This window comes from Furipterus horrens, unplaced genomic scaffold (assembly GCF_987537825.1).
Source record: "Furipterus horrens unplaced genomic scaffold, mFurHor1.1.pri manual_scaffold_2, whole genome shotgun sequence".
NCBI lineage: Eukaryota > Metazoa > Chordata > Mammalia > Chiroptera > Furipteridae > Furipterus > Furipterus horrens.
In genome coordinates, this window is record NW_028327172.1 from 12721821 (window position 1) to 12748714 (window position 26894).

Here is a 26894-nt window from a genome sequence, read left to right on the forward strand (position 1 = left end):
GGACTGACTGGCGGGCAGAGATGGAGGATGGGGGTGGTGACGTTGCTGGTGGGGACCTAGAACAATGGATGAGGCAGAATGAAGGCCATGGCAGGGGGTAGTGAGGTTTAGGAGTAACCCAGGCAGGCCTTCAACTGGCTGGGGATAGAGGAGGAGGTGGCATCTTGGAGGTGGGGGCGGGGGACAGAGGGTGCAGGACAAGGAGTTTGGAGTTAGAGCATCTGGAACTCATGGTTCCCAGCAGGGATGAACTTTGGTGCGGACCCAATACAGAGGCAGGAGACGTGTTCAGGACACAGAGGGGAGGCAGGTGGTTAGTGAGAAGTGTGTGGGCTCTGAGCTCCGAGGCCTGGAAGCTGGTATACTAAAGGAGACTTGAAGCTGGTCAGCCTCAGGGGACTACTCTGGACCAGGAGCCAGGGTTGGAAACAAGGGACATGCCTCTGGGCTCTGGGGCACCTCAGCAGGTGAAGGAGGAGGGTGGACCTGCTGACAGATGAGCTGTCTTAGCAGGAACTGGGTTTCCTAAGTGCAACTCCGCAGCTCGGCCCTCAGGCTCTGACCCCACAGTTCTGGCCAGGGCCCGGGGTTTGTTACTAAAGCCGTGGGTTCAGGTTCAGGGCTTCTGCAGTGAGCCAGGTCAGCCCCGCATTAAGGGACTGGGCAGGAACCAGATGAAGAATGGGCCCCACAACTTTGCCTCAGGCCTGTGAAGAGACTCCAGTACGCTGTTACATTGCATTTATTCATTCAAGTATTTATTGAGAGCCCACCAGGGGTCACGTGCTGGGGAACCTGCAGTTCCCGCCCTCCAGGAGCCTACGCTCTCAACGGTCAGGGATCAGGTCCCAGGCTTTGCCTCTAAACTTGAAATCCCTCTGTCCAGCCTCTGGGGTGGTGGCGGGGTCTGTGGAGGCCGTGCCAGGCTGTTCCAAACTGCGGGGGGCTGAGTGGGAAGTCCCTCAGAGTGGTCCCCACAACCCCTCCCACCAGGGGGAACTCGGAGCTGGTCAAGGCTGAGTGCCCGCTCTGGGCTCTTCAGCTGGCAGGACTCTCCGGGATTACTGAGCTGTTGGAGGGACAGTGATGGTGGTGGTGGTAGCAGGAGGCCGAGTAGGAATAGGTGGGACTCTGGTGATAAGGATCCAGTGACAGTGACCTCTCCCAAGGGCCTGCTGTGCACCAGACCTTGGAGACATGTTGTATGTATGTACTTTACCTCACACGAGAAAACTGAGGCCCACAGAGATTAACATGTGTACCGAGTAAGAAGCAAGGTCGGGACGTGAACAGCACTGGCCTCAACGGTCTGTGCCCTTAACCCCTGGGCAGTGGCACCAGAATAAGATGTGGTTTGGCACCAGCTGACCTACAGCAGCAGTGAAATCACATAGAAAACAAACCTCAATGTGGAGGTTTCCGGCCTAATCAGGAACTGGTGCTGACGCTGAGCCCTGGAACTAATGTCCTTTGTGAGGTGGCCCTGGGAGTTGGCTGGGAGTTCCATCCTCTGCCAGGGGAGGGGCCAGCAGAAGCGGGATCTGGGACCTGAGGAGGAGATGGCCCTGCACCCTAGGGCCTTGCTGAGCCTCCTCTGCCTCATCCTGGCAGCTGCACTCCTCCACGAAGGGCCGCTGAGGTAGCTCCCAGGAGCACGGGCTGGGCCACGCTGCTCCCTCCCTGGAGAAGAGACCATTACCCTGTGCCTCCAAGGGAGGTGACTGGTCTTTGGGGCCAGCGCTGAGCATCCTGTCTCCCACAGGCCTCAGCGATCTGCTTCAGAGGAATTTTCAGCCCCACTGGAACTCTCCCAGCCACTGTCCGGCCTGGTGGACGGTAATATCTCCCTCCCCTTCCCTTGCCTCCCCTGACCAACCGGGGTGACATGCCTAGGGGGGGCCCCCAAGTTCAGCCTCAGGGTCTTATCCTGCACAGCAGCTGTTCAAGGGTGACTTCAGCAGATTGAAAACCAGGTTCTCCCATCTGTACCCTCCTCTCTTTAGACTATGGGGTTCGACCCAAGCACCCCTGGCGGCGAGGGCCTCGACCCCTCCTCTCCCGGGCCCAGCAGCGCAAGCGGGATGGCCCAAACATGGCTGAGTATTACTACGACGCACTCCTGTGATGGGAACCCCTTATAAAGCTATTCTGTGCAGCCAAGCCTGGGCTTTCCTGGGGTGGAAACAAGTTGGCCGTGGGAAGGGTCCAAGCAGATACACCACCATGGTCCAGACAGGAAATGGCACTTTAATAGTGGTGGCCAGGGTGACAGGGCCAAGATGGGGCTCTAGCCGAAGCAGCCGAGAGGCCAGGCTGGCCCAGGCCAGTCGGGAAGCCCCCCTTTCCTGCCAGCGTGGGGCCCTGCCGTGGCTCTCCTTCCTCGAGATGCCCCAAACCTGCCAGGGGCCAGCATGCCAGTGAGGTTGGTGGCGGAGCCATCCAGGGGCCACACAAGTGACAGCTGGGAACAGGGACTGCACCTCCACCTACTGCCGTTTCCTTACTGGGAAGTCCTCGGGAGGTGGCTGGGAGTTGCGGGCGGGGTGGGCATCCTCAGGTGGCATGGGCTGCATGAAGGCAGAAGCCAATGGCCAGAGAGCCAGAGGCCCTGCCGCGGGAAGTGAAACCCAGAATGAATCAGAACCCTCCGCTCCTGGGATGGGCATCCTTCCCGGCCAGAGGCCTGACCAACCCTGCCCTACAATTCCCGGGCAGCCCGCTCTGTCCTCCATAGATGAATCTCGCCCCTTATATTACAATAAACTGCATTTGCCTCTCCCCATAACCCCCACCCTCCCACCCTCAGCCTGCGGCCTCCGCTTCCCCCTCCTCAGGTGGTGGCGGGTGCCCTTCCTCAAGCAGCGCCATGTCCTGTCGGCAGCCAGCTGTCCCGGCACTGGCCTGCAGGCCCGGGGATGCAGAGGGCAGGGCAGCGCTGCTACTCCAGGTAGATGTCTTCCGTGGGGCAGGTGTACTCCACAAACTGCTTGTAGAATTGCTGGAACGCTCTCCTAGGAGGCAGGCAGAGACACGCTGACTGGGGTCAGGGAACAGGAGCTTAACCCAAATGTTCAAACTAGAGTCTCGGGGTCCCTGGCTGGGGCTCCAGTTCCCCCTCTGGAGCTGCTCAGCTGTTCTCTACAAACTATGTTCCCTGAGTAAGACTGCAATTCAAGAAAGGGTCCAACAACTAGAACATTTGGAAGGTACTCCTCAAGACCACCCAGGCCTCTCTCAAGGCCACTACGCTGTGACCTGGAGGCGGTATGCAGAGCGAGGGGAGCATGGAGGGTGTCAACGAGCAGGAGGACTATGCTTGAGGGCCGGGGGCTGGCTGGCGGGCCTGGCGCTTGGTGGGACACACGCATACGTACCCCACAGATTCCGCCAAGACTTTGGTGGATTCTTCAGACACAAAGACGTGACAGGCAAACCGGTGGTCGGCGGGGTGCTTTGTGATAAACCCAAAGTACCTGTGGGAGGACCGCAGTCTGTCTGTGGGTGGGAGAGGGGCTCAGACCCCTCCAGGCACACTCACGGCCCCACGCCCTGCCAGAATGGCTCCAGCCTCCCAGCCCACACCTCCACCTCTGCCCCACTCCACTTACTTGTTGTTCTTTGGGTGGTATCCGCAGAAAGAGATGTTTTTTAACTGGAAAAAGTGGCTACATTTATTACCCTACAGGAGAAAGAGAGGGAGGTGGTCATCAGTCTGCAGGGGACAGAGAAGGGAGATTAGGTGGGAGGGCCCAGGGTGGGGGGCCAGGGCGGTCACCTTGGCCTCCTGGGAGTCATCAGCCTTGACGCCTATCTTCACACCCCTCACGCTGATCTCCAGGACACAGCTGGAGGGCGGGTTAAAGTGCACGGTGAGCCGGCGGGTGGTGGCAATCTGTGGGTGAGGAACAGGAACGTCAGCTACGGGGTGTCCCTCTCCCAGGAGAGGCCGGGGACTGGGCTGGGGGCCGGCACCCACTGCAGGGGAGCAGGAAGCAGGTACCTTTTGCATAGCGGCACAGAGGACGTCATTGCCTTTGTGGTAGGGAACCTGGACTGAGCCCAGGAACTTCACCTGAAACTGGTCCACCCAGTCACTGTTTTTGGTCAGGGCTGGAAAGCAAGCATGAAGTGAGGAGAGGCAGAGCCAGCAGAGGGTGCCACAATCCACAGACGCCCCAACTTGGCTGGGCCTCCCTGTAATTGTGAAATGGACCCGAAGTCAGGCCCCCTCCCTGGGTGGTTGGGATCTGGAGCACAGGTTCACCTGGCAGCAAGTTGGAGCAGAGAAGATGGGGCTGGTGGCACCAGGCAGGGGAAAGGAACACTACCTGCCATGTGCTCAGGCTCCTTGGTGACCTCGATGGCGTAGTAGGCAGGGAAGATGCCTCGGGCCCCCGTGCGCATGTTGTACGCCTCGTACCAGTAGTCCTCAGCCTGCAGCTCTACCAGCAGGGGGTCATCCACTTCCAGCTCAAGTTCGTCTTCATGTCGAGGCACAAACCTGTCCCCAAAGAGGACATGTGAAGATTTCACCACAGGGCCTCTCCAGCCAGGTCATCCAGCTCTGGGAGCTGCACCAGCATCATTAGTTCAATAAACATTTGGAAACCATACTGTGAGCCTGTGAATGCTAGTTCCTGGGCCAGACCAGTCACTCAGCTATGCATCTGCCACGGAGGAACTTGGGCCATCGGAGGACCTGCCCAGGGCCACTGACAAAAACTGTGAGAGGTGAAGGGAAGCAAGCAACCCATGAAAGGAGTGGGCTTGGTGTGGGGTTGGGGACCGCATCTCCTGCGCACACCCTCCTGCGCTCTGGCAGCACAGTAAAAACCACACTGCCCTGAAACCATCCACTCCGAGTTCTCAGAGGGTGGGCACTGTCCCCTGGGACTGAGTGGGTGGATGATGGCTGGCGGTGGGGGTGGGTTTGGGCCATGCGGTGATGACAGAGGCAGGAAGCCGGTGGCCCCAGCTGCTGCCTGGCCCACTCAGTGCTGGTGCTCTTACCTGAACACGGCCCGGTGCGTCTGCTCCTGCTCCTCCCCGTTGATGACGCAGGAGAAGAGCCCAAAGGACTCTGCACCTGTGGGTGAAGCGGACTAGCTGGAGGAGGGGGTCCCAGCTCTGGTCGAGGTTTGCGGGGCAGGGAGAGAGCTCCTGGTCCTTATGTCTTGGACCAGATGGGCCTGAGGCCACCTCCCAGGAGCACCCTCGTTTCAGCCTTTCCCACCAGGACCCCAGAGCTCCCGCTGCGGACTCACTGGAGGAGCGAGAGCGGCCACTCATGAAGACGTTTAGGAACTTCCTGGAGAAGTGGAGGTCAGGTTCATCAGGTGTGGAGTCCGCAGAGAGGCAGGTAGAGGGCCGCGGCCGGGGCGCCTCCTCGTATTCTTCCCCAATGGCCGACTCGTAGGGTGAGGAGGCAGAGGCGCAGTTGTCATAGACAGTGGCCGAGTCACTCTCGTCACTGTAGTCTCCGAAGCACGGCCGCAGGCTCACCAGCTCCAGCTGCGCGTGCTCATCCACCACCAGCGTGTACTTGACCGAGTCATAGGACAGCGCGCTGGTGTCCGAGCTCAGCGAGGCCCGCGGGGGCGGCGGCGGCTCCCCCAGGCTCCCGCGCCACCCCCCAACCGGCGGCTCCACCTGCTCTGGGGAGGACAGGCAGTCGAAGCCCTCATCCTCCTCACTGATGGAGGGGTGCGGCCGCCCTGCGGACGAGGGGTAGGCGGCAGGGTCTGGGTCGGAGCTGACCGACATTCGGCTCTCGGCGGGCGGCAGGAAGGCGGAGGCAGGCTCTGCAGGCTCCGGGGGCCTCTGCACTGGTGTCAGGTAGATCTCCTCGGTGGCCTCCAGCCGCACGTCCGCCTGGTAGTGGATGCGGTCTCGGTGTGCGTGGCCCCTGCCACCGGCTGGGGCAGCCTGAGGGCCGCTGGGAGGAGCCATCTGCGTGGCAGCGCTGCGGCGGCACGGGCTCTCGGTGGAGGTGCCTCGGTCCGTGGTGGGGGCAGGGCTGCCCTGCGGTGGCAGCTCATCGCTCAGGCAGATGTGCTCATGTGGTGGCGTCTGCTCCCCTGGAAAGCAGGTGGGTCAGCACTGAAGGCAGGTGCCCTCACCCTTGGCCCCAGGCTGCCTGCCCCCTCCTCTCAGCGAGTCCACTCAGGGACAGGCCCATGGCCGGCTCTGGGGCCAGCCCTGTTGCTGGCGCCGCAGCTCAACTCAGAGGGGCCTGCACAAGGCTGAGGGACTGGCGGCTTGGCACTGCTGGCAAGCTGGAGGCTACCGGGCTTGCTCTCTGCATGGGGCCCGGGTCGGGGCAGGTGAGAGTCTGGGAGAGGGTGCTGCCTTACCTGTCTTCAGGGGTGAGGATGATCGTGACACCCGATCCTGCCAACTGTGCTTCTTGCCCAGAGAATTATTATTCAGTGTGTCCTGTGCAGAGAACAAAAGGTCCTTGTCACACAAGTGGTCAACAGTGCCCGGCACAGAGAGGCCCTGGCCCCGCCCCCATCAGGCCATCCCTAGGATATTTGCTGCACCCCCACTACTGGTCCAGGGCCTCACCCCAAAACCCCTCTGGAGCAGGCAGGAAGGGTGGCAGGTCCCAGCCCTCCCAGCCGGGCCTTCCTCCTGGCTCAGGGAAGCTGGCCAAGCCTTAGGGACATGCTCTTATCAGCCTCCATGAAGGCGGTGACAGTCAGTGTGTGTGGTGGTGAGTGGGGGGGGGGGGGGGAAGCAGGAGCCATCTGGGGACAGAGCCAGACCCTCAAAGCCAGACATCCAAGGTTAATACGAAGACTCTCCCTTCTAGCCCACGTCCTCTGAAGCTCAGGAATCTTCAGGGAAGCAGCAGGGGCAGTGTGCAGAGTGTGAAAAAAGCACCAGGAAGGGTCTCCCCAGGAGCTGGCCTGGGGACTGGGATGAACCATCCAAATGATGAACCCATAAGACAGTTTTGTCATGCCCCAGGAGTGCATGACTGAGGAGTGAGAGACAGCTGTCAGAGGCCCTCCCTGCTGGGTCCCCTGGACTTGCCCATGCCGCATTCCCAGCCCCTGGAGCCCTCTCCACAGTGCCCGCACACAAGGCTCCCGACACACAACTTGGGTGCCCTTCCCTGGGAATACCCTCACAGGCCTTTACATTCAGGAATTTGGCTGCCGAAATCTACCCCTGAGGATCTTGGGAAAGGAACTCATCCCCGCTCTGCGGCCCCGGCACCCTCCACCAACAGCACCCCCTCCCTGGGCCCCTCGTACCCCTCCTGACTGGGCTGGGAAGACAAAGGGCCACAGCCACTCTTACCCACCCTATTCAACCCTCCATGGCATCCAGCCACCCAGCCCAGGGGCCCTAGGCCCCCGACTCAGCCAAGCAGCTCCCCCTCCCATTTCTCTTCCCCGCCTTCTGGGAATTCCCAGCTGCCCACATTTCAAACCGGCCACTGCCTCTGATCTCCCCGTTCGGACTGTTCACAATTTCCCATGGCCTCCCACCACACCGACCACTTCAGATGCCCTTTCTCCAGGCCCTGCTTCTTGTCCACCTTACCAGGAGCCCCACACCCAAAAAAGGAAACCCGGCCAGAGCCTGAGGTCCCCAGCTCCAAACCCTGGCAAGCCCACAAAGCCCTGTTCTGTTAATGCCTCACTTCTCTCCTGGCGCAGATCCCTCCACTGCCCGTCTGGGCCCCTTCCCTCCTTCTCCTCCTCCAAGGCCCCTCCCCTGACAACAGACCCTACTCGCCTCCGGCGACCTCCCCCCTGGCCAAACCCGCGGGTCCCCCACAGCACCTGCGCTGTCACCTCCCGGCCCCAACCCTGGGCGCCGCCCCTGCAGCCCTGCCCACGCCTCTCGCACCTCACCTGAGACCGTGGCACCTGCGGGAAGAGGTTGAGCGTGGTGGGCCGCTTGGGCCGGTATGTGTCCCCGCCGCCCTGGCCTTGGCCCTGGCCACGGAGCGCCGGCTCCTGGCGAGCCTCGGCCTCGGGCGGCCCCGCTCCCGGCCGCCGTGCCGCTCGCTCCTCCTCGTCTTCCTCCTCCTCGTCCTCGGCGCCGGGAGTGTCCCCCGCCGCGTCGATCAGGTCCATCTGCAGCATCTCGGCCTGCAGGCGACTCCCCGCGCAGCCACCGCCCCCAGCCACCAGCCCGGCCCGCGGGGGCTGCACAGCGAGGACAGAGAAGCGTCAGGGGGCGGGGCCGGGGCGGGGCCGAGGCTGCCAAGCACCGCCCCCCGCCCCCCAGTCCAGGCGAGTCCATTCCGGGGCCGCAGAGGGGTGGGGAGAGATAAGCGGGACAGTGGCCGGGTGACAGGAGGCCGCGCCCTGCCGATCCCAGGAGGATGCTCGAGGATGCCTCCTCCCCACTCCAGTTGGCGCCTTAGGCAGTCCACGCCTCTCCCCTCTGCACGGCCCCCTGCTTCCTGACTCTGTGCACCTTCCCGTTCCCTTGGCAACGGCTTGGGCTGTCCCCCGCCTCTCCGTTCCGCACAGTCCCCCGCTTCCTGACTCTATGTACCCTGTCGTTCCCTTGGCAACGGCTTGGGCAGTCCAGACCTCTCCCCTCCGCACAGTCCCCCGCTTCCTGACTCTTTGCACCCTCCCGTTCCCTTGGCAACGGCCGGTGACCTCACTGGGGTTGTAAGAGGAGCCCAGAGTGAGGTCACCGCTGTTGCCATGGGGACGAAGGGTCGCCAAGGTGTTCGTGCCACACAGGGGATGGGGTGGGGTTAGTACTTGAAAGGGGTAGTGAGGAAAACTGGAAAACCAGACAGTCAGTCGAGGCGAGGGATTGGGAGGACCAGAGTGAGGGGCCGGAAGAGGGATGCTGAAGGGGCGGGACAAGTGGGGGCACCTGCACTGGCAGTGGCATCCCTCACTCTCCTGTCCACAGGTCTTGGTCCCTCCAACCTGCCATCTCCCCTCAGGCCAGCCTAACTTTGCTCAGAGTTCTCAGCCCTGCTCTAGTTCCAGTCTGCCCCTAACTTCCTGGCACCTTGGACAGATCTCCTGACCCTCGAGTTCCCTCACCAGTTCATTGCCTCCCAGTTTCCCAGAGAGGTGAGGACTCACTGGTGAAAGTGTGTGAAAGCCCCCTAGAGCCTGCCTAAGGTCCCGCAAGGTACATAACACCCCAGGGCCTCAGGGTCCTGGCTGGTTGCGGGACCACCCTCTTTAAGGCTCTGCCTGTGCATGTTGGAAGAGAGGACAGTAGGGGAAGAGGAACAGCTGCATGACCTTAAGAGAAGCTATGTGAGGCCCTGGGACCATTTCCCAAGTTCTCTGCTTCCATCCCTTCCTAGCCTGGCCAGAGAGTGGAGGTTTGGGGTACAAGGTACTGGAGGGTTGTCCTCCCCCCACCCCAGCCTGCCCAGTTTCCTCTTGCCTGGCAGAACTTACAGAGTATCTGGGGGCAACAGATCACAACACAGAGACAGGCAGCGCACCCAACTCACTCCTTCGCTATCCACCCTCCTAATACCATGCCTACTGTGGCCAGCCACCCTCCTGAGGGTTGGGAGAAGCTCTGGCCTCCGCAGGCCAGCCCCATGCTTTGGCTTCCATTTCCTGACTAGTGGCTCCTTCTTTCTGTTCTGAAGAGACACAGGGGATCTCTATCTGACCCCCACTCCCCAGATGCTGAGGATCTCCTGGCAGGACTCAGAACTTTAGGGACAGGAGAGGGCCATCTGTCCTATGACAAAGCAGCAGCAATGCTGGGTTAAGCCTCCAAAGGGGCCTTTAGGACTGCAGGCCAAAGAGTGCTGTAGGCCCTGTGGTGTGGCTTGGTGCAGTGGCAGCACAGGGTGTGCCCTGGCTCTTTGTTCTGCCCCAAAGCACTGCAGATTACACCAGACTCCACCCTGCTTGCCTCAGGCCTTCTGCCAAGGCCACTTCCCAAAGGATTTGGGGTAGTCCCAAGCCTTCCCTTAACTAAGGCCCTAACTGCTCCTGTCCAGGACCTCAAGATCTCCTTCCTTCTCCCTTCCTGTGCACAGTTGAAGGAGCTGCCTCCTGCCTTCACTGCTGGCAAAAAAAAGAAAAAGAAATTCTGATTGAGGCCCAGGATGTGCCAGGCATTGTACTGGACATTTCCTGCATGCCATTTCATTTAATGAGGACGCTGGACAGACCCTGAAAGCTCCTCTGTAGATTTGGCAGATGCCCTCAATCCTGTTTCTACCCACCCTGCCACCCACTTGGGCTCCTGGGAGCCCACCTTACCCGTAAGGACAGGGTATCTTTGCACTGCAGGCTGATGCCACACTCATCAGTGATCTCTGAGAGGTCTTCATCCTCAAACTCCTCCAGGCTGATGTCATGGGTGAGCCTGGTGGGGACAGGAAGCTGAAGTTACAACACAGAGGGACTGCTCAGCCCATTTGTGTCTCCCTAATAGATCTTCCAAGAGGCTGCCCCTCAACAGCAGATCACAGTCCCCAGAGTAGAGGACCTTGGAGTCTGTCTGTGCCAGTGCAAGGGATAACTAACAAGCAGGGAAAGTGTTTTGGGCTCATGCCAAAAGGCAGTCCTTCTGGGGTGGCAGCAGAAGGGGAGGCTCCATGTCACTCCTGCTCCTCCTGGCTGGGAGCTGTCCAGCCTTTTGCCAAACGAGAGGCAGTGCCTGGAAGGCCCCGCTGGTCAGAGCCTCAGCGCTGCCAGAGAAGTGCCTCCCAGGGTCAAGGCAGGTGCCAAGGCCAGTTCACCCATGGAGAATGCGAAGAGTTGAGAAGAGACTCCACAGGATGACTGGAACTGGGGGGGCTCCCCATCCAGTCCTCCAGCAACAAACCCAATGAGCCAGCAGAGGCCGCTCCCCAGCCCCAGAGGAGTGCTCATTCCCCCAGCCCAGGAAGGCCCTACCTGCTTGGGCCACAGAGCAATGAAGGGAAAGCTGGTGTCAGTGCGGGTGCTTTCAGCCTATCCCAGGACAGACTCGGCCCCCATTCTGTGTTCTTGGTCTCATCTCTTTAACCACAAAATCGCCTTGCCTAGATACAGACCCTGAACAGGAGGCTGCATGGGTGGGGTCCAGGAAGGCCCTGGGCTCGGGGCTGGCAGTGCTGGGAACTCAGGAGGGAGACCAGACCACTCCGGCACCAGGACACTAACTGGCTGTACTAGAACCCTCTCCCCCAGGCCAGCCCTGCACCCCCACCCCACTGTGGTGCCTGTCTGTCTGAGCCCTAGGCTCCACCTGGTTTGGTGTGTGTGGGATATTTGGGAGAATTCTGTGGGGGAAGTCGGGGACAATTCTGAGCCTTTTCCCATATAAGACCAAGAGATTGAGGCTTAGAGCAAGAGAGACCCACAGTCCAAGGTCATCCAGGAGAGGTGGCAGCCCAGCCCCCAGGGGACCCTGCTGCTCCCCAGTCAGATTCAAGACAGAGAGCTCAATGGAGCTGCCCACCCCCAAACTTCCGCCTCCCCCACCGGCCCCCCACTCCCCTACCAGCGCTCCCACTGATCCTCCAGCCAGCTGTCATTGTCTGGGCTTGAATCCATCTTCAGGACGAGCTGCATGGAGAGCCCTGCCCGGCCAGGGGGCTGCGGGGCCCCAGGGCCACCCTCTCATGCCCAGAAGGGTGGGGGTGCCAGGGCTCAGGGCAGGGCTGGGACCACAGGCCTCCACCGCCTGGGCCTGCCTTCCTGTGTCCTGCCTGCTGCAGAAGCCCGGGGAGCTCATTAAAAATACATGGGCCAGGAGAGGAGGCAGTGGCTGCTGACCCAGGCCCCAGCCCCAGCCCCAGCCCCAGCCCCAGCCCCAGCTCTTCCCGGCCCAGCCTTCACAGCCCTCAGCTGCAGGCAGCCTCCTCCCCCGGCCCCTTGCGCTGGTGCCGCTGTCACTGCCGCCTCCCCGGTGGGATCAGGTTACTGCAATCGATGCTAACAGCTCCACCTGCCCTTCCAATGCCCCTGTCAGGGGCTGCGGGGGGCCCCTCCTTCCTGGCCCAGGCTTGTAAGCAGATAGCAGAAATCTGGGCTGTTTTCCCCCAAAAGCCAGCCCCTGATCTGCTTTAAAGGGCCAGTGCCACACTCAGGGTGCCTGATGACCAGACGGGGGTGGGGGTGGAGGTTCTGAAATTCCCCGTGAATGGATGGCCCACAGCTACACACTCAGGCCCACACCTCATCGGGGAGTCTTCTGTGGGCCGAGGCAGTGTACAGTCAGAGCTGCCTGGGGCGGGCTGGGCTGCCTCTGTTGCCCACCTGGTGCAGGAGAACCTTGCCCCCTCCCTAGGGCTCAGAAGTGTCTATGGGCACAGGAAGCCCCCCAGCCAGGGAAAGGGCACCTGGACCCCTCGTCGCAGGGTTGGAAGGGTGGCCTGGAAGAAAATGAGCTGCCTGTGACATAAGTAGAAGCTGGAAGGACCCTGGAGGGAATGGCAGAGAGGGCGTCTCACCAGGGCAAGGGGCGGGTGTGGTGTGGAAGTGGGGTAGGCTGGGGAGGACGGCCCAGCCCAGAAGCCAGAGCAGCCCTGCTCCGTCTGGCCAGCACAGCGTGGCAGCTCTGGCCCTGGGACAAGAACAGAGTGGCAGGCACTCAGTTAACCATTAACACACACTGGCTGCCTGGACAGTCACCGAGAAGGCGCCCCTGGGGCTCAGCCACAGGCCCACTGGGCATCTGACCCAGAGATGCCCTCAGATTCTCCCCGCTCGGCCGGGACCCCCATGCACATCAGTGTCTCCCCTTCCTCCCTGCCCAGCCCTGGTCCAGCTCCTGCCCCTAAAGACCTCCCCCCTGGCCTGTCTGCCTCAGTCTCCCCATGCCTGCACCACTCCACCCCACCTACCGCTATCAGGCAAAGCTGCCGGAAACACCACCCCTCTGCCCCCTGCTCAGGGGTCTCTTCGGGTAGCCACCTCCTTGGCCTGGTATCCTAGCTTCCCAGCTCCCCGGTGTCTCCCGCACCTGCCTCCCCAGGGTCTGACCCAGAGCTTGGATGCAGCACATGCAAGCTCTCTCCTGTGCCTTCTGGGAGAAGGCTTAGTGCAGCCTGTCCCTCAGAAAGCCCCCTCTCCCCAGCCCTGTGCCAGCGCCTTTCAGCCCCCCTGGCCCCCTCACTGGTCCCATCATCCTGCTTGTGGTAGGTGTCACCATCTGCGTCGACGCAAGGTGGTGCGGTGGAGCAGACAGGACCAGGGCCCCATCAGACATCTCCGTTCGCTCCAAAGGTGGATGGAGTGCCCGTCCCCCACCCTGTCCCCAGCAGGTGACAGACATAGGTGTCCCCTCCCCAGCAGTGGTCTGCACTGCACGCTCCCGGAGGGCAGAACTGGCGAGGTCACCTTGCACACACTAGGTACGCGCACAAGCCTGCTACATGTTTGTCAAGTGACATCCTTAGCATGCTTCCCAGCTCATCATCACTCCCTGGGTACTGCTGATGTCCCCGCTTCCTGGGAGGGCAGGCCTGGGGGCAGGCAGGGACAGGGGCTTCCGCCCACACAGGTGAGGGAGCTGAGGTCAGCTGGGCGGTAGAGGAAAGAGCACTGTGCTGGGACTCAAAACCCTGCACTTGACCCCCAGCTCCAGCTCCCTATCTTTCTTTCTTCTCATAAGCGAGGCAGGATGGTAGAATGGTCACCACATCAGGCTTAGAGGCCAGAGGCCTGGATCAGATCCCGACGCCTTCACTTACGAGGCATGGCGGCCGGCCGTACCCACAGCTCCCTCAGCCCTCCACACAACCTTGGCAGGGGGTTTATGTACTTGTTTCAGATGGGGACACTAACGCCCAGACACGAGGTGTCACAGGTCTCGGTTTCCCCACATTAAAATGAGGCCACCCCACACCTGCCCTCCCATATCAAGGTGCTGGGAGAACTCACCAAGTGGAGTGTTTGCGAATTGCAGAGAGCTGGGAGGTCTCGACCAAGGATCAAGGGATGGAGCCCCCTTTGTAAGCCACCGCTCCTCGCCCCCATCCTTACCCCACCCATCCCCTGCCCTCTTCTCCTGCCTCTCCAGGCACCGGTGCACCTACGAGACCCTTTTTTATTTATTTTTATTGTTGACACTATTGCAGATGTGCCCCGCCCCCCGCCTGCCTCCACCCAGGTCCAGCACCGCTTGCTCAGGCCATCACCACACTGCTGTGTTCGAGTTTATGAATTACGCACACATGTTCTTTGACTAAACCCTTCCCTTCTTTCACCCCTCCTCCCCCCTCTGGCAGCTGTCAGTCTGTTCCATGTACCCAGGCCTCTGTTTCTACTTTGCTCATCAGTTTATTTTGTTCATTAGATTCCACATATAAGTGAGATCATGTGGCATTTGCTTTTCTGACTGGCTGACTTCACTTACCCAGAAGACCCTTCGTGGAGGGAAAGCTAAACAGACCCCTGGTTCCTCTGGGCTCGTGGAAGGCAACTGTGGGCAGGGAGCGGGGAGGAAAAGATGGAGGGGAGAAGGAGGGAGGAGGTGTCCTCCCGCTCCACCATCCACCTTCCCCTGACCCCTGAGCACCAGGGGGCCGCCTGAAGCCCACTCGCAGGGCCCTCTGCAGGTCTCCTTCCCTGGCCGCTAGATCTGGAGACCTCAGCAGCTTCCCTTCGGAGCAGCCACTGCCATCGATCAGACCCGCTTGCCATTCGGGTGGGATGTTCCCGAGGTCTCGTCCGTATTAACATGTGGTGACTCTGTGTCAGGAGTGTGGTCTCTGGAGACTGCGCTGACCTTTGGAGTCTATCTTTGGATCCGAGGGCCCCTCTTCTTGCATTAACCTTACCTCCTCCTAGCCCAGGGCCCCGCCCTCCCTTCTGGCCCCGCGGCCCCCTCGTTGCATTCTGCCCCCGCCCGGAGCTGGGCCCTCCTGTGTGAACGAACGTGCCTTTTGTGTTCGGATGTTTATTTCGTGGCCTTTTCCGCTGTCACACCAGCCTGTCACCCGCCTTCCACCGACAGCAGCCCCAGCCCTTTCTCACTGCTGTCTCAGCGCAGCAGCAGGCAGAGTTAGAACTGCATGCCAAGTGAGGGTTAAGGGGGAAAGTGCTCGGCCTCTCACCAAATGAGGCCAAATCTGAGCAGGGTGACTGACTGTCCAGAAGCCCTTCTTGTCTTCCTAGGCCTAGCTCTCCTGGAGCGAGGTAAGGGTGCCCGCTGAGCGACCTTGGGTCCTGGCCATGGTGCCGCACGGGCCCCTCTCATGACAGAGGGCATCAGTGGTCCAAGGGTCCAGCCTCTCTGCCTTCTGAGTGGTTCTCAGGACACCTGTGGAGCAGCGGCTCCTCTCCCAGCGGGTTCCCCATTTCCCTCTAGGCCCTTCATTCTCCTCTGGGCATCCCAAACCAACATCCGAAAGGCACATCTGCTCTAGTCACCCCTTGCCAGCCCAGAATCCTTTGACAGCTCCCCTGGCCCTTAGGGTAAGGGGCCAAGATTCAGCAGGGCCTCCTCTTCCCTGTAGCCTGTACCATTAACCCCTCCCCCAGCCCCCCCCCCCAATGTCTCTGCCTCCAAACTCTCTAGACTCCTGCCCCACTGGCTCCCTCAACAAAGTCTTCCCTGACACCCCTGACCAGGCCAAACAACGCTGCTGCTGGCCCCCTCAGTCCCTCTGCTGGTAATTCCAGGTCACCTCTTACCTTTGGGTTCTATGAACACTGGTGGGCTCCCCTGAGAGGCAGTTGGTCCATAGGGTGGGATTCCATCTCTCTTGATGGACCATGTGTGGGGCCTAACAGGTTCTTCACAAATGTTGCGGAATGAACGAATCACTGGGGGACCCAGGTCTTTCTGGATTTTCCCCTTGGAAATGGCTAAGTCCATTCTCCTTTAAACTTAACTTCCTGTGTGCCCACCTACATGAGGGTCTGGGTCGGGATGGGTAGGCCTCTGGGAAGGCAGGGCGGGCTGAAAGGGTGGGGTAGGGGTGAGTCAGGCCCAGCTGCATCCTCAGAACCTTCTTTCCACACAGCAACGCCCCACCCCCCCCCGCCCATCCAGTTTGTTCCTTGGGTCTGGAATTTCTTTCCTGACTATGTCCACACTGGGCTCATCTCTAATGCAAAACTGAATCCAACCCAAGAAACAAAATCCAAGGACAGCCCCTACTTGGAGTTACAATGTGTCTGATCCATTTAAATTCCTTGGTGCCCGTGTGCAGCAAGAACTCTGGCATCAGGCGATTTGACATTTGGGCAACTGCCCTGAGAAAACAACCCCATGTGTGGAAAACCTTGTACACAGGATCGCATTCTTCATACCAGCCAACAACTGAGAACAACCGAAGAGGCCGCACCGGGGGCCGGGGTAACAGTGGTCACTCAGTGGATGGACACTGTGCAGCCCTTTGGGTGAACGTTATGAAGTCTGCGTGTTAATGTGGAAAACGGCAGCTAATGCAGTGAGCAAGGGCCAGGATGTGTGACCTTATGGTTTCATGTGACGAATCACACACAGCAAGAAACACTGACATGAACATGGTTGGAGATCTGTTTCCTGAGGGTACACTATTCATATGGGCGCCGACCCCCAGCCGTCCTCTGACCTGTGCACGGAGCACAAGACCCTGTACACTGCAGGCACTAAATAAGTGCTCTATCCTGTACACTGTAGGCACTAAATAAAGGAAGTGCCGGTTGACTGCGCCACTGGGAGTCCCGCGACAGCACCACGGCGTCTCTAGGGTCAGACGAGGCCCACAGCGCATGCTCCTGGAGATTTTTTGAATGAATACAAATGAGATGGGATTCTAGAATGGGTAAGAACCCCTAGTGGGGATGGTGGCAGTGACCCAATTTGTGGAATCCACAGGGGCCCTAAGCCATTACTGGCCAGGTCCTTACAATCCAGAAACCAACTTTAAGGCTCTGACATCAAAGAACCAGGGTGGCAACCCTGCCTGGGCCACATCTGGGCTATGTGAGGCAAGTCAACACTGTCCCCATACTGATGATCATCAGGGCCTGGACCGGGGATACTGCCCAGCACTGGGGGCCACAGTGGGGCTGCTCCCCCACAGCAACAGCCTTCCCACCCCCTCCACCCACCCAAACAAACAGGTAAACCACTCCCCAGCCTGGCCCCGGCCACGTCTCTTCCCTCTGCTGTCTCTCTGCTATCTCTCTGGGTGGCGGTGTTCTCTCTGAGATGCTGGTGGCCACCCCCTGTCCCTATAAGACGAGACTCCAGGGTGTTTGGGCCCAGCCAGATGGTCTCCAGCCCCAAACCCAAAACCAACTGCCTACTTGAATCCCCCAGTTAGGCCCCCCAGTGACTACCAACCTCAAATTTAGCAGGTCTAGTAATTTCACCTCCCTGCTCCCCAAAGCTCTCCAATTGGGCACCACATCCCCCCAGAGGCCCAGAGCCATCCTGGACTCCTGCCTCTCTACTCCTTACACCAGATCGTCTTCCTCGCCTCCTCCCTCACGCTTCCTCGCCTCCTCTCCCACCCTCCTGCCCAGCAGGATGGCCAGTGGTCTTCCTGCCTCCAGGGCCCCTCTCTACCTAGCAGCCAGGGTGAGCCTCCCAAGACATCGGTCCCCTGCTGTTCCCACTACTTGTCAGTGGACAGGCCAGGGTCCCTACATGGCCTCCAAATTCTGCCTTCCCCGCTCTCCACACTCGTGCCATACTGGGCGGCAGACACCCCGCCTGCTCTCTCTCAACTTGGGCCCTTCACCCATGCTGCCCCCTCCCTCTTCACCACTCCTCCTTTTGGGTGACACTTGCTCACCCATAAGGCCTGAGCAGAGAGGACCCTTTCCTGACCCGCTGACTCCCAGGCCCTGGACCTTAGTCACCCATACCTACCAGCCTATTTAGTAAGGCTTTGTCTGTCTGTCTGACACCACTGCCTGCGTGATGGCCAGGCCCATGTCTGCCTCTGCAGTGTCTCTCTGGGGGGCTGGACAAAGTGCAAATATTTGTGGAGCGAATGAAGGGCCAGCCAAGTGTTGTGAAGGGGTTGTGAAGAGATAAGCAGAGGTCCCTGAACCTCGGTGGCCTCTCTCTCATCCCTAAGGCATTGTGGTGGGGGTAACACCACCGTCCAAGCAGTCATGAGGCCGGGATTCTGTCCCAGTCCTGCCACTAACTTGCTGTATGTTCTCAGGGAAGCCACTCAGCCTGTGTTTCTTTTGGAGTAAAAGGGGAGCAGGTTGGTTTGAATGAGCTGAGGTGTCCTTCACACACACAGGGCAGGCAGCTCACCTTACACCTGAGCACCCTCTGTCCCTCCCACACGGGATGTCCCACGGCCCCTCCCCTTCCTCCCACCCACTCAGCTCAGTGTATCCATTGTACCGTTTCTAAATTCTCTCACAGAGTCTTTATACAGGCACTCCTCGGAGGCATTGCAGGCTCGGTCCCAGACCACCACAATAAAGTGAGTATCGCAATGAAGCACATCACCCCTTTTTCTGGTTTCCTAGTGCATATAAGAATTATGCTTGCACTATACTGTGGTCTATTGAGTGTGTAATAACATTGTGTCTAAAAAACCCAGTGTACATAACTTAATTTTAAAATACTTTATTGCTAAAAAATGCTAGCCATCATTCCTAGCCTTCAGCAGGCCATAATCTTTTTGCTGCTGGATGGTCTTACCTTCAATTTAAAACAAACGAACAAACAAACAAACAAAAACCACAATCTCTTGGAAGGGCAATAATATAAGATATGCCTGTAATGAACAGGTATCAATTTCATATTAAATTTTAAAAATTATTTTGTAAGTTGCAGAAGTAACCTATATTTGTTATAAAAATAAGAAGTCAAATAATACAGCAGTGTGCTCAGTAACTGCAAATCCCTCCCTCTATACCCTGTCCAGAGGTAGCTCCTAGTAACTGGTTGGAGAATTTCTATATTCAGAAAAAAAAACCAAAAAACCCTACATATTTATTTAAACCAACTACCAGTAAACAAATGCCCCCCAGCCTTCCAGTTCCACAGCACTCTCAGCCCCTCCACCGACTCTCCACCAGTATCCCAGGGTGCTCTCTTTTCAGGCTGGCTCTCAAATCAGACTGCCTGGGTTCAAACCCCAGCTCTGCCACTTACCTAACCTCTTTATGCCTCAGGTTCTTCAACAGCAAAGTGGGAATGATGATAACAGTCCTCTGTGTATATGGTTCTGGTGGGAATGCCCTGGGGTAGCAAGTGCTCAGCAGGGCGCTTGGGTGAAAGGAGCATGCGCAGGCATCAGCGCTCACTGCTGTTACCCTCTGACAATGTGCTTTGCTATCTTCTATACTCTAGTAGAGCAGCACCCCATGGTATCTCCTTAATTAAATTATAAACCGATAAGGCATTACTGAGCATCTACTCTGTGCTGGGCAGCGGGCAAACCGAAGTTTAGGTCCTGACTCCTCACGCCTCCTGGGAGTTGATGGTGGTGCCGGGAGTGCACGTGCACACACACAAGTAACAACAGCAGCAACAACAGCCCTGCACACACGCAGCTCTCCCTCCACAGTCCTCGAAAGGCTCAGTATGTGTTATCTCATCCAAGTCTTAGGACCGCTCTGTGCAGAAACCAAAGCTGGTGTCGTGCAGAAGAAGAAACAGCGACTCAGGGAGGTAAGTGCCCAGCCTCAGGGCACACAGCTAAGAAGGCTAAGCAAGGGCTCAAACCCAGGCCAGTTGGATCCAGGACGCTTCCAAAGATCCGCCAGAGAGCAGTAACCACCGAGGGTTAAACTGAGCTAGGCTAAGGGATCTGAGAGGCTGGACAAGGGCTGGAGGCTGTGGGGCAGGCCATGTGGGGCCGAAAACACTGCTGTGATTATTCCCACGAGCTGGCCTTGTCTCCACAGCCAGGCTGCGGTGTCCTGGAGGGCCGGCCCACGCCCCAGCCTTTGTGTACTGCCACCCTTGCCCACCCAGCCCAGGACTGGACACACTCACTTCCTGGCACCCACTTCGTCAGCTCCTCTCACTACAGCGTCCATGATAACCTACCTGCTAGGGGCAGAGAGGATAGGAGAGCACTGTCACCTGGGGTCGGGAGGCAGGTGAAGGGAGGCAAAGCCATCCTCTGGGAGCTCAGAGGCAGGGCCTGGAAGTAGAGTGAATGGAACACACAGACCTGGGTTCCAGTTCAGCCTCGGGCTCTGACTTCCTCGAGGTCCTTGGGCAAGCCTCCCTGCCTTCCTGAATTTCAGCCTTCTTGTGGATAAAATGGGCAGAACGATCCCCGTGAGCCAACACTGGGAAAATGCTCTGAACAGTAAGGAGCTATATAAATGCCCACCAGTGCAGAGGGAGGGCTGACACTTGTTAAGGACCAACGTGCTGTACATTAAGTAATCAATATTACTTAGCTCACCTAACAGATGAGACTCAGAGAGGACAAAAACCTGCCCAGGTCTTGCAGCTAGAAATTAGTGGAGTAGGATTTGAACCCAGGTACCAGAGGGCCTCCTGGTCAGAAGGCAGTGTTTGCCCTCAGGCCGCGTGTGTCCTGCCAGGTGGAGGCAGTATCGGAACTCAGCCTTCTTACTTTGAGGCACTAATCACAAAGGCCCCAGCTCCAGAGCCTTCAGGCTTGGCCTCTTCCATCTGGTCCCCTCCCTCTGGTCTTCCCAGCTCAGCTCAGGGCCTCCAGGGAGGTTTCTAGTCCTCATCATGCCATTAGAAATCCACAGAGGTCCTTGCCCACCTGAGGGCCAGGGAGCAAGCAATCTCCCTGGTCAGAAGAGGGGCTGGCGCCAGAGCCCAGCTGGGGCCTGGCTAGGGGACCCCGAGAGAGGGGAAGGCGCCAGCTCATTAGAAGGAGAAACAATAGGATATGTCTAGGCCTTTTTCTCTTAGACTCTGAAGCAGTGACACCTCCTCTTCCTCCTCTCCAAATGGGGCCAGAATTATGGAGAAGGCACATCAACCCTTCCCCCATGACAACCACTGCCCACTTCTCTGAAATCCAGCTCCCAACTGCCTAACACCAGATAGGGAGCAGGGAGAGGGGTGAAAGGAAGCACAGATTGGGGTCCTGGGTACTTACTCCAATAGGGTCTCCCCTCTGCCTCAATCTTCCTGGCTAATCCTGGACCATCCAATCCAGACTTCCCCTCCCACAGCTGGGCCTAGGATCCCTGGGCTGAGACTGAGCCTTCTGCACCTGCACACACCTGACAAGGTCAGTTCTTGTCCAAATCCACAGAGGGTCCTGGCACGCCAGACCTGGGAGTGAGGCACCTCTGGCCAAGCCGGGATGGGGGAGGGGCCCACGACTCCCTCCTTCCAGCACCAAGGTTGTCCGTTGCCCCGAGAAACTGGGACCCGCGGGACATCCCAGCCTGATCCCATCTTTATGGGAGCCTTTGGACTGGGCATAGGCAAGCCTGCCTGCGTCTCCAAGTCGGGGAGAAGGCAGCCTCTGCGCCCCTCCTCCAATTTCAGCTCAGAATCTCCTAGCCTAGGACATGGAATGGCGGAGGGAGCTGGCTGCACCATGGATATGCGGCGGCTATCAGTCTGGACTTGAAGCTGAGGGGGATTGTGGGGGCACTGTCTAGGGAAGAGACCCCCATCCCCAGGCCTCCCTCTCGTTCGCGGAGGTCTGGTGTGTGTGTGCTGGGGGCGGAGCGGATGGAGGGGGGGTGCCGCGGGGCAGATCAGTCCGGGCTGAAGAGCGGGGCGTGGAGGCCGGGGATGCTCACCTGAAATTGGGCGGCGACGCGATGTGGAGCCCCAGGAACGGGGAGGCGGCTGGCGGGGACGCGGCCCCCCCGCCCAGGCCGCCGCTCTCTCGCTCCGCCATTCTCCGGCACAGCCCTGGCCATCCGGGCGGAGCGCGGCGCGGAGGCGGCCGCGGAGGCGGCAGAAGGCAAGGAGGAGGGGGTGCGGCGAGAGGCCGCCGCAGGCTGGACCCGCGCGGCAGGTGCACCTGCGCAGGGCAGGGCGCGGCTCCCGACCGCACACCGGTCTCTGGACTGCGGGAGCGCCACCGCGCGCGCCCTCGGGCCCGGCCGGGGTCTCTTGTGCCCCGCCTCGCCCCGCCCCTGGGCCCGCTAGCCCCGCCCCCTGGCGCTCTCCGAGGTGCTGAAGCCCCCCTCCCCGAGTCCCCCGGCTTGGCCCAGTCCCACCCTAAATTCCACTGACTCCTCTGCCCTCCTGCCCCTCCCGCACAGCCCCGCCCCCACCCCATGCCTTTGCGGGTTCTGCCAGTCGGAGGGGGTGGGCCTAGCGCCCAGGTATCAGGTAACTAATTGAGGGACCCTGGCCCCCAGGGCCCTAGTCGGTCCCCCACAGCAGACAAAGAAGGCAGCCGGGAAAGGAGGGCAGTGGAGGAAGAGGAAGCAAGGAGAGGTGTTCCGAATGGGCTCCCAGAGCAGACAGGTTTGGAGTCAGGTGGTGTGACTCCAAACCTGTCACAGTCTGGCTCCCAGAGTGATGTGACCTTGCATTAGTGACTTAGTCCTAAGGTTTGCTTTTCTCATCTGTGAAATGGGGACAATAATTGTTCCTCTCATGGTTTTTGTAAGAATGAAATTAATACAAATGTGTTGTCACAGAGATTGAGAACAGCCCCTCTCCTGCTGGGGCCCAGGTCTCAGCCCATCCTGTCACCTTAGCTTAAGAGGAGTCTCCTAAGGACCCTCCCTAGAGGGTCTTCTCTCTAAAGATTGAACCAAGTCCCATTTCAGCCGCCAAGAGCTAATGGTGAACTGAACCCTTCCTCTCGGCCTCTCTCAGCTTGGTCCCGTCAGGACTTCCCAAGATTGTTCCCTTTTCTCACTTGGCATCTCGACTGCAATTTCTGCAGAGCATCCCTCTTTTGCGCTCACAGACACCTCATTGCTGGCTTCTCACATTCTAAGACTCAGACCCTTTCCTTCCACCCCCAGTCACCTTCTTGGGGTTCTTCTGGCGGTTTTTCTGTTCCCTCCAGCACCTCTATCCCCGTTGGGTCCAAGCTGTGGTTTCCTCGCAATCTCCTCTCCCCTAAGAGGGTGGGTGCCCGAGCCCTTTCACAGAGCATGGGTTGCCGGACATGCGGGCTGCTGGCCAAGGCCAGGGCCTTGGTTTTGGTGCGTCATAGAGCCTCCAGCCTAACCTCACTGGCTCCTCTGGTCACCTGAGGGAACCACACAGGGCCTGTCCTCCCCCTCTCTCTGAAGAAGGGGCATCTCACAGCTTGTGGAACCCTATTTGCAAAGCTGGACTGCCAACCGATTAGTGCCCCCTTTTCCTTCAACAGAGCATCTTGAAGGAGCTGCAGGCACCAGCAAACAACCCCCAGCTCCAGCCCCGAGAACAAACATCCCAATACCTGGAGCCAAAGGCCTTGGTTTCCCTGTCCCGGGCACAGCAGAACAGCCACTGCACCAATCCTGCTGTCTTCCAGGCTCCTTTCACTGTGCCCAACAAGTAACCACCTACTGTTATGGTGCCTGGCTTTTCCTCTCAGGAAAGCAGTCTTGCCACAGCAGCTAATTGTTCTTTATAATGGGTGCCTGTCTAAACTAGGCAGCATCCTCAGGTGATGTGTGTGTGTGTGTATGTGTGTGTAGGACAACTCCATCTTCCAGGACCAAAGGTATCCCCCTTTGTTCTTAGCCCCTGAGGCCAAGCCCAAGCCAAGTTAGATGGAAGCCAGGAGAAAAGAAGGAGGGGGCCATCAGGAGCTTCCAAGCAGAGCCAAGAACGAGACAAGCCCCAGGGTCAAGTTCCTTCTTTTCCCTGTGCAGGACAGCTTATAACATTCTTGGCCCTTGCCTGCGCCCCTTCCCATAAGAAGTTGGAGTGTGGGCTAATGCTCTCACTTCCAATGGTCCAAGGGTAGAAACCCTCACAGGAAAGCCCATGCACACTGCACAGAGAGGGCCACTTGGATCACATGGCACCAAAGTCAGCCTCCAGGCTCTGGGCTTGGCTGTGGGCGCATCTTGACCACTTAACCAAAGCCAGAGGCCTTGCAACCTCCTGCGCCATGCGGCTGTACCTTCAGTAGCTGAGGTGAGACCAAGGATTGACTGAGGGCCTGACTGACCCCAGTGTGGGGGGTTTAAGTGGGTCACAGGCTGGGGAAATGCCGACCAGCACTCAGGAACCTACCTCATCCTGGGTCTGGAGGCTCTGTGCCGTTCGGATGGACTGACCGCCACCTCTGACAAAGATCTGGAGCTCCAGCTGCTTACCTAGGAGGATCCTCCTTCCTCCCTATCCCCCTAACCACAGCTCCCTGCCAACTCCAAGGAAGGGTAAGAGGCTCCTGGTTCCAGCAAAACCAAGATGGTCTGGCTTCAGGCTTCACCCAGGCTCAGCCTTACTGATTCCCAGTCCCCAGGCCTCCCAAAAATTGACAACAACAAAGCTTTGCTCAGACAGGATCAGACATTTATGAAATAAGTGAATAGTCACAAACAAACCGTGGGAGAAAGACACCTTCCCCGCAACAGAAAATCTCTGTATAAAGTGCTTTTTGACTGCGACTATCTCTTCCCCATGCTGGCCCCTGGGTCAGGCTTTGGGGCAATGCTCTTTGGCAGCCCATGGGTACACCTGGACAGGGACAAGGGAGGCACAAAGCCATTGTGGAGCCCCAGGCCACTGGATGCACCCTCCCCTCACTCCCCCGAGCTCCGGGAGTAGATTGCTCCTTTCCAATGGGAATGGGCCAACATGCGGGGATGGTGAAGCAGGGGTGCGTGGTCTGGCCAACTTGTACCTTAGGGAAGACAGCCATCATCAAATAGACAGGAAAAGGGACTCATCCTGATATTTGAAGGTGCTGCTAAGTAAATAGTGACTCTGGACCTAAGCCTTCTGGCTGTCTGTTTCTGTCAGCCCTTCCAGGCTTGCTCTACCCCCTTCTGACAATACCCCCAATTCTCTTCCCTCCTGGCTGGGGCTAAGGGACGAGGGATGTTTCCAACCCAAGGCTCCGCATACACACCATCACCTGTGCCCTGCTGCCCCCGCGTGATTATAAGACATTGCTAGTGAGGGTGACTGGTGTACATACAACAGCTGGACTCTCTAAAGGCAACTCTCTGGCTGAGAAAACCTGAGGACATCTCAGGAGGAAGCTTGTCAATGCGCGTGACAGCTGAAGGAGACAGCGGCCTGACCCCAGGGTTCTCGTTCGAGGACAGAGGACAGTGAGGGGCAGGGCTAGGGCCAAGGGACTTAACAGCTATGAGGCTAGGAAAGGTCACAGGGAGGTAGAAAGGAGAAGGCCCAGAGGCCAGCTTAATGTTACACGTGAGGAAAAAATCCAAAAAGGAATTAGCCTCTCAGCTAGGAGTGCGCGAGCACACTTGCTCACACACACACACACACACACGCACGCACACGCACACAGACACTTTGTGGCCTAAGTGCAGGCCATGGGATGGAGGGAAGACTTGCTGCAGCTGACCACAGTCCTTCCTTTCATTCTGTCTTTCTCATCACGGGCCTTTGACAGTGGGAGGGCTGAGGTGGGAGGCACAGGCCACTCCTGGAATGTAAGGCCTTGGCTTCCCTGGGTCAAACCTCCCACCCGCTGCTTCTGGAGGGGCTAGAATGCTGGGTGGGGTCCCTACTTGGACCTTTCCCAACTGTCCCTGGCAGTCCCCAGCTGGGCCCACCTGCCCTTGCCCTTGGCACCCAGCTACTGGCAGAGCTGACACGGGAGCTGGGATGCTGACCAGTGAAGCCTGCAGAGCACAGACTAGGATGGCTTCCCTGGAGGGGTGTCAGCTGAGCTCAGTGGCAGCACCTGGTGCCCTGGAGTGTGGCCGGAGAGTCCAGGAACCCCGCCTCCTCCTGAGGGAGGCACTGGGTCTCCATAATTAGCTCTGAAGCTGGCTCTCAGTTTCTGGGGAAGCAACAGTGAGAGCTGGGATTCTACTCCTAACCCTAGGTCTGCAGCCCCTGAAAGGTGACTGTGCCTACCGTTGGCAGCACCACACACACAGGTCCTGGTGCCCATCTGTGTGGTGGCGGAACGTTTTCAGATCTGTCCACAGCCTTGTCCTCTGTTCCGGATGCCTGAGGAAGGGTCTGGAGGACCCAGTGGCAGGGAATTTTAAAATAAGAAGCCAAACCAGGTCACTGTATCTGGACAGGACCCGTCTGCTCCAGCCACTCAGCCCTCAGGGGCAGGATGAACTCAGCGGGGCCCTGGCTGCCTCTAGAATCCCCTGCTCTGGACCAGAACCAGGAATGCCGCCCTCCTGCTCCTCAGTCTGGTGTGAGGAGGGAGGGAGGGAGGGCTGGGGGAGGGGCAGATGCCAGAATCCCAGCTAGTCCTGCTGCTCTTCTGTTCAGACAGGGCAGCTGGTTTGCAGGGACAGGTCGTGGTTGAAAGTCACAGCCATGACCTGTGGCCTGGTGTCTGAAGGCTGAGGTGAAGCTGCTACAGGTACTTCTCCAGCCCGGCCAGCGTTCAGAATCACAGGAGTGTAAACAGATGCATGCACACGCAGATAGGCACACTACTCCTTCCTCTGCATACACGCGCACACACACACACACGTCTGCTCGATCTCCGTCGGTGATGAGCTTTTCTGCAGGTCGCTCTCTGCTGCCGTGGTGGCTGCGGGGGCACCCGGGCGTTGCTCACGGAGCCGCAGCACTGTCGCTGGAAGAGAAAAACAAGGAGCATTCAGGAGGCTGCTCAGTTGCCCAGGGACACGAGCTCTTCTGTCTGCTCCTCTGGGGATGCTCAGCCCCGGAATTGGGCAGAGCAAACCACACAGGCCGCATGCCTGGGGACAAGGTGTTGCTGGGATGCCACTGGGTGCCTGAACACCAGTGCTCTGGGGGCTGACGCAGGGCCAGCCCTCCCCTGCAGACCCTCTGGGCCTCCTCTGCCCAGGCCTTGGGGGACACTGCTCAGATGTGACAAGGGCAGTTTTTGGATCAAGGCAGAGCAGCTGCTGCCAGAAATGGAAAGTCAGAAAAAAGTGCCTCGAAGAGAAGTCAGCTGGGACCAGTGATTTTTTAAG

General features: G+C 58.9%; 3 protein-coding genes across 3 annotated transcripts in view; 1 reads left to right on the plus strand and 2 right to left on the minus strand.

Moving 5' to 3' along the window:
* Window positions 1–911: 911 nt before the first annotated feature.
* On the plus strand, window positions 912–4614 carry FREY1 (Frey regulator of sperm-oocyte fusion 1). The gene is made up of 3 exons (XM_090262162.1): window positions 912–1639; window positions 1763–1836; window positions 2004–4614. The coding sequence occupies exons 1-3, from the start codon at window positions 1464–1466 to the stop codon at window positions 2123–2125; spliced, it is 372 nt and encodes a 123-aa protein (XP_090118288.1). The 5' UTR covers window positions 912–1463; the 3' UTR covers window positions 2126–4614.
* Window positions 2795–21833, minus strand: MAPK8IP1 (mitogen-activated protein kinase 8 interacting protein 1). The gene is made up of 12 exons (XM_090262174.1): window positions 21618–21833; window positions 10227–10332; window positions 7869–8165; window positions 6354–6435; window positions 5265–6077; window positions 5011–5086; window positions 4329–4501; window positions 4001–4110; window positions 3776–3892; window positions 3609–3679; window positions 3375–3473; window positions 2795–3011 (listed from the first exon to the last, which is right to left on the minus strand). The coding sequence occupies exons 1-12, from the start codon at window positions 21716–21718 to the stop codon at window positions 2939–2941; spliced, it is 2118 nt and encodes a 705-aa protein (XP_090118300.1). The 5' UTR covers window positions 21719–21833; the 3' UTR covers window positions 2795–2938.
* Window positions 21834–24275: 2442 nt separating this feature from the next.
* Window positions 24276–26894, minus strand: part of CRY2 (cryptochrome circadian regulator 2) — a 32897-nt gene continuing 30278 nt past the window's right edge. The window contains exon 12 of the mRNA XM_090262219.1: window positions 24276–26527. The gene's annotated coding sequence lies outside the window, so the exon portion shown is untranslated. The remainder of the gene's footprint in view (window positions 26528–26894) is intronic.

Coding starts and splice junctions, on each gene's coding strand:
- FREY1 (XM_090262162.1), top strand. CDS start 1,464: ATGTCCTTTGTGAGGTGGCCCTGGGAGTTGGCTGGGAGTTCCATCCTC. Junction 1,640..1,762: donor CTCCACGAAGGGCCGCTGAG/GTAGCTCCCAGG, acceptor TGTCTCCCACAG/GCCTCAGCGATCTGCTTCAG. Junction 1,837..2,003: donor ACTGTCCGGCCTGGTGGACG/GTAATATCTCCC, acceptor TCCTCTCTTTAG/ACTATGGGGTTCGACCCAAG.
- MAPK8IP1 (XM_090262174.1), bottom strand. CDS start 21,718: ATGGCGGAGCGAGAGAGCGGCGGCCTGGGCGGGGGGGCCGCGTCCCCG. Junction 6,436..7,868: donor CGCAGGTGCCACGGTCTCAG/GTGAGGTGCGAG, acceptor TTCTCTGCACAG/GACACACTGAATAATAATTC. Junction 3,474..3,608: donor TACCACCCAAAGAACAACAA/GTAAGTGGAGTG, acceptor GTCCTCCCACAG/GTACTTTGGGTTTATCACAA.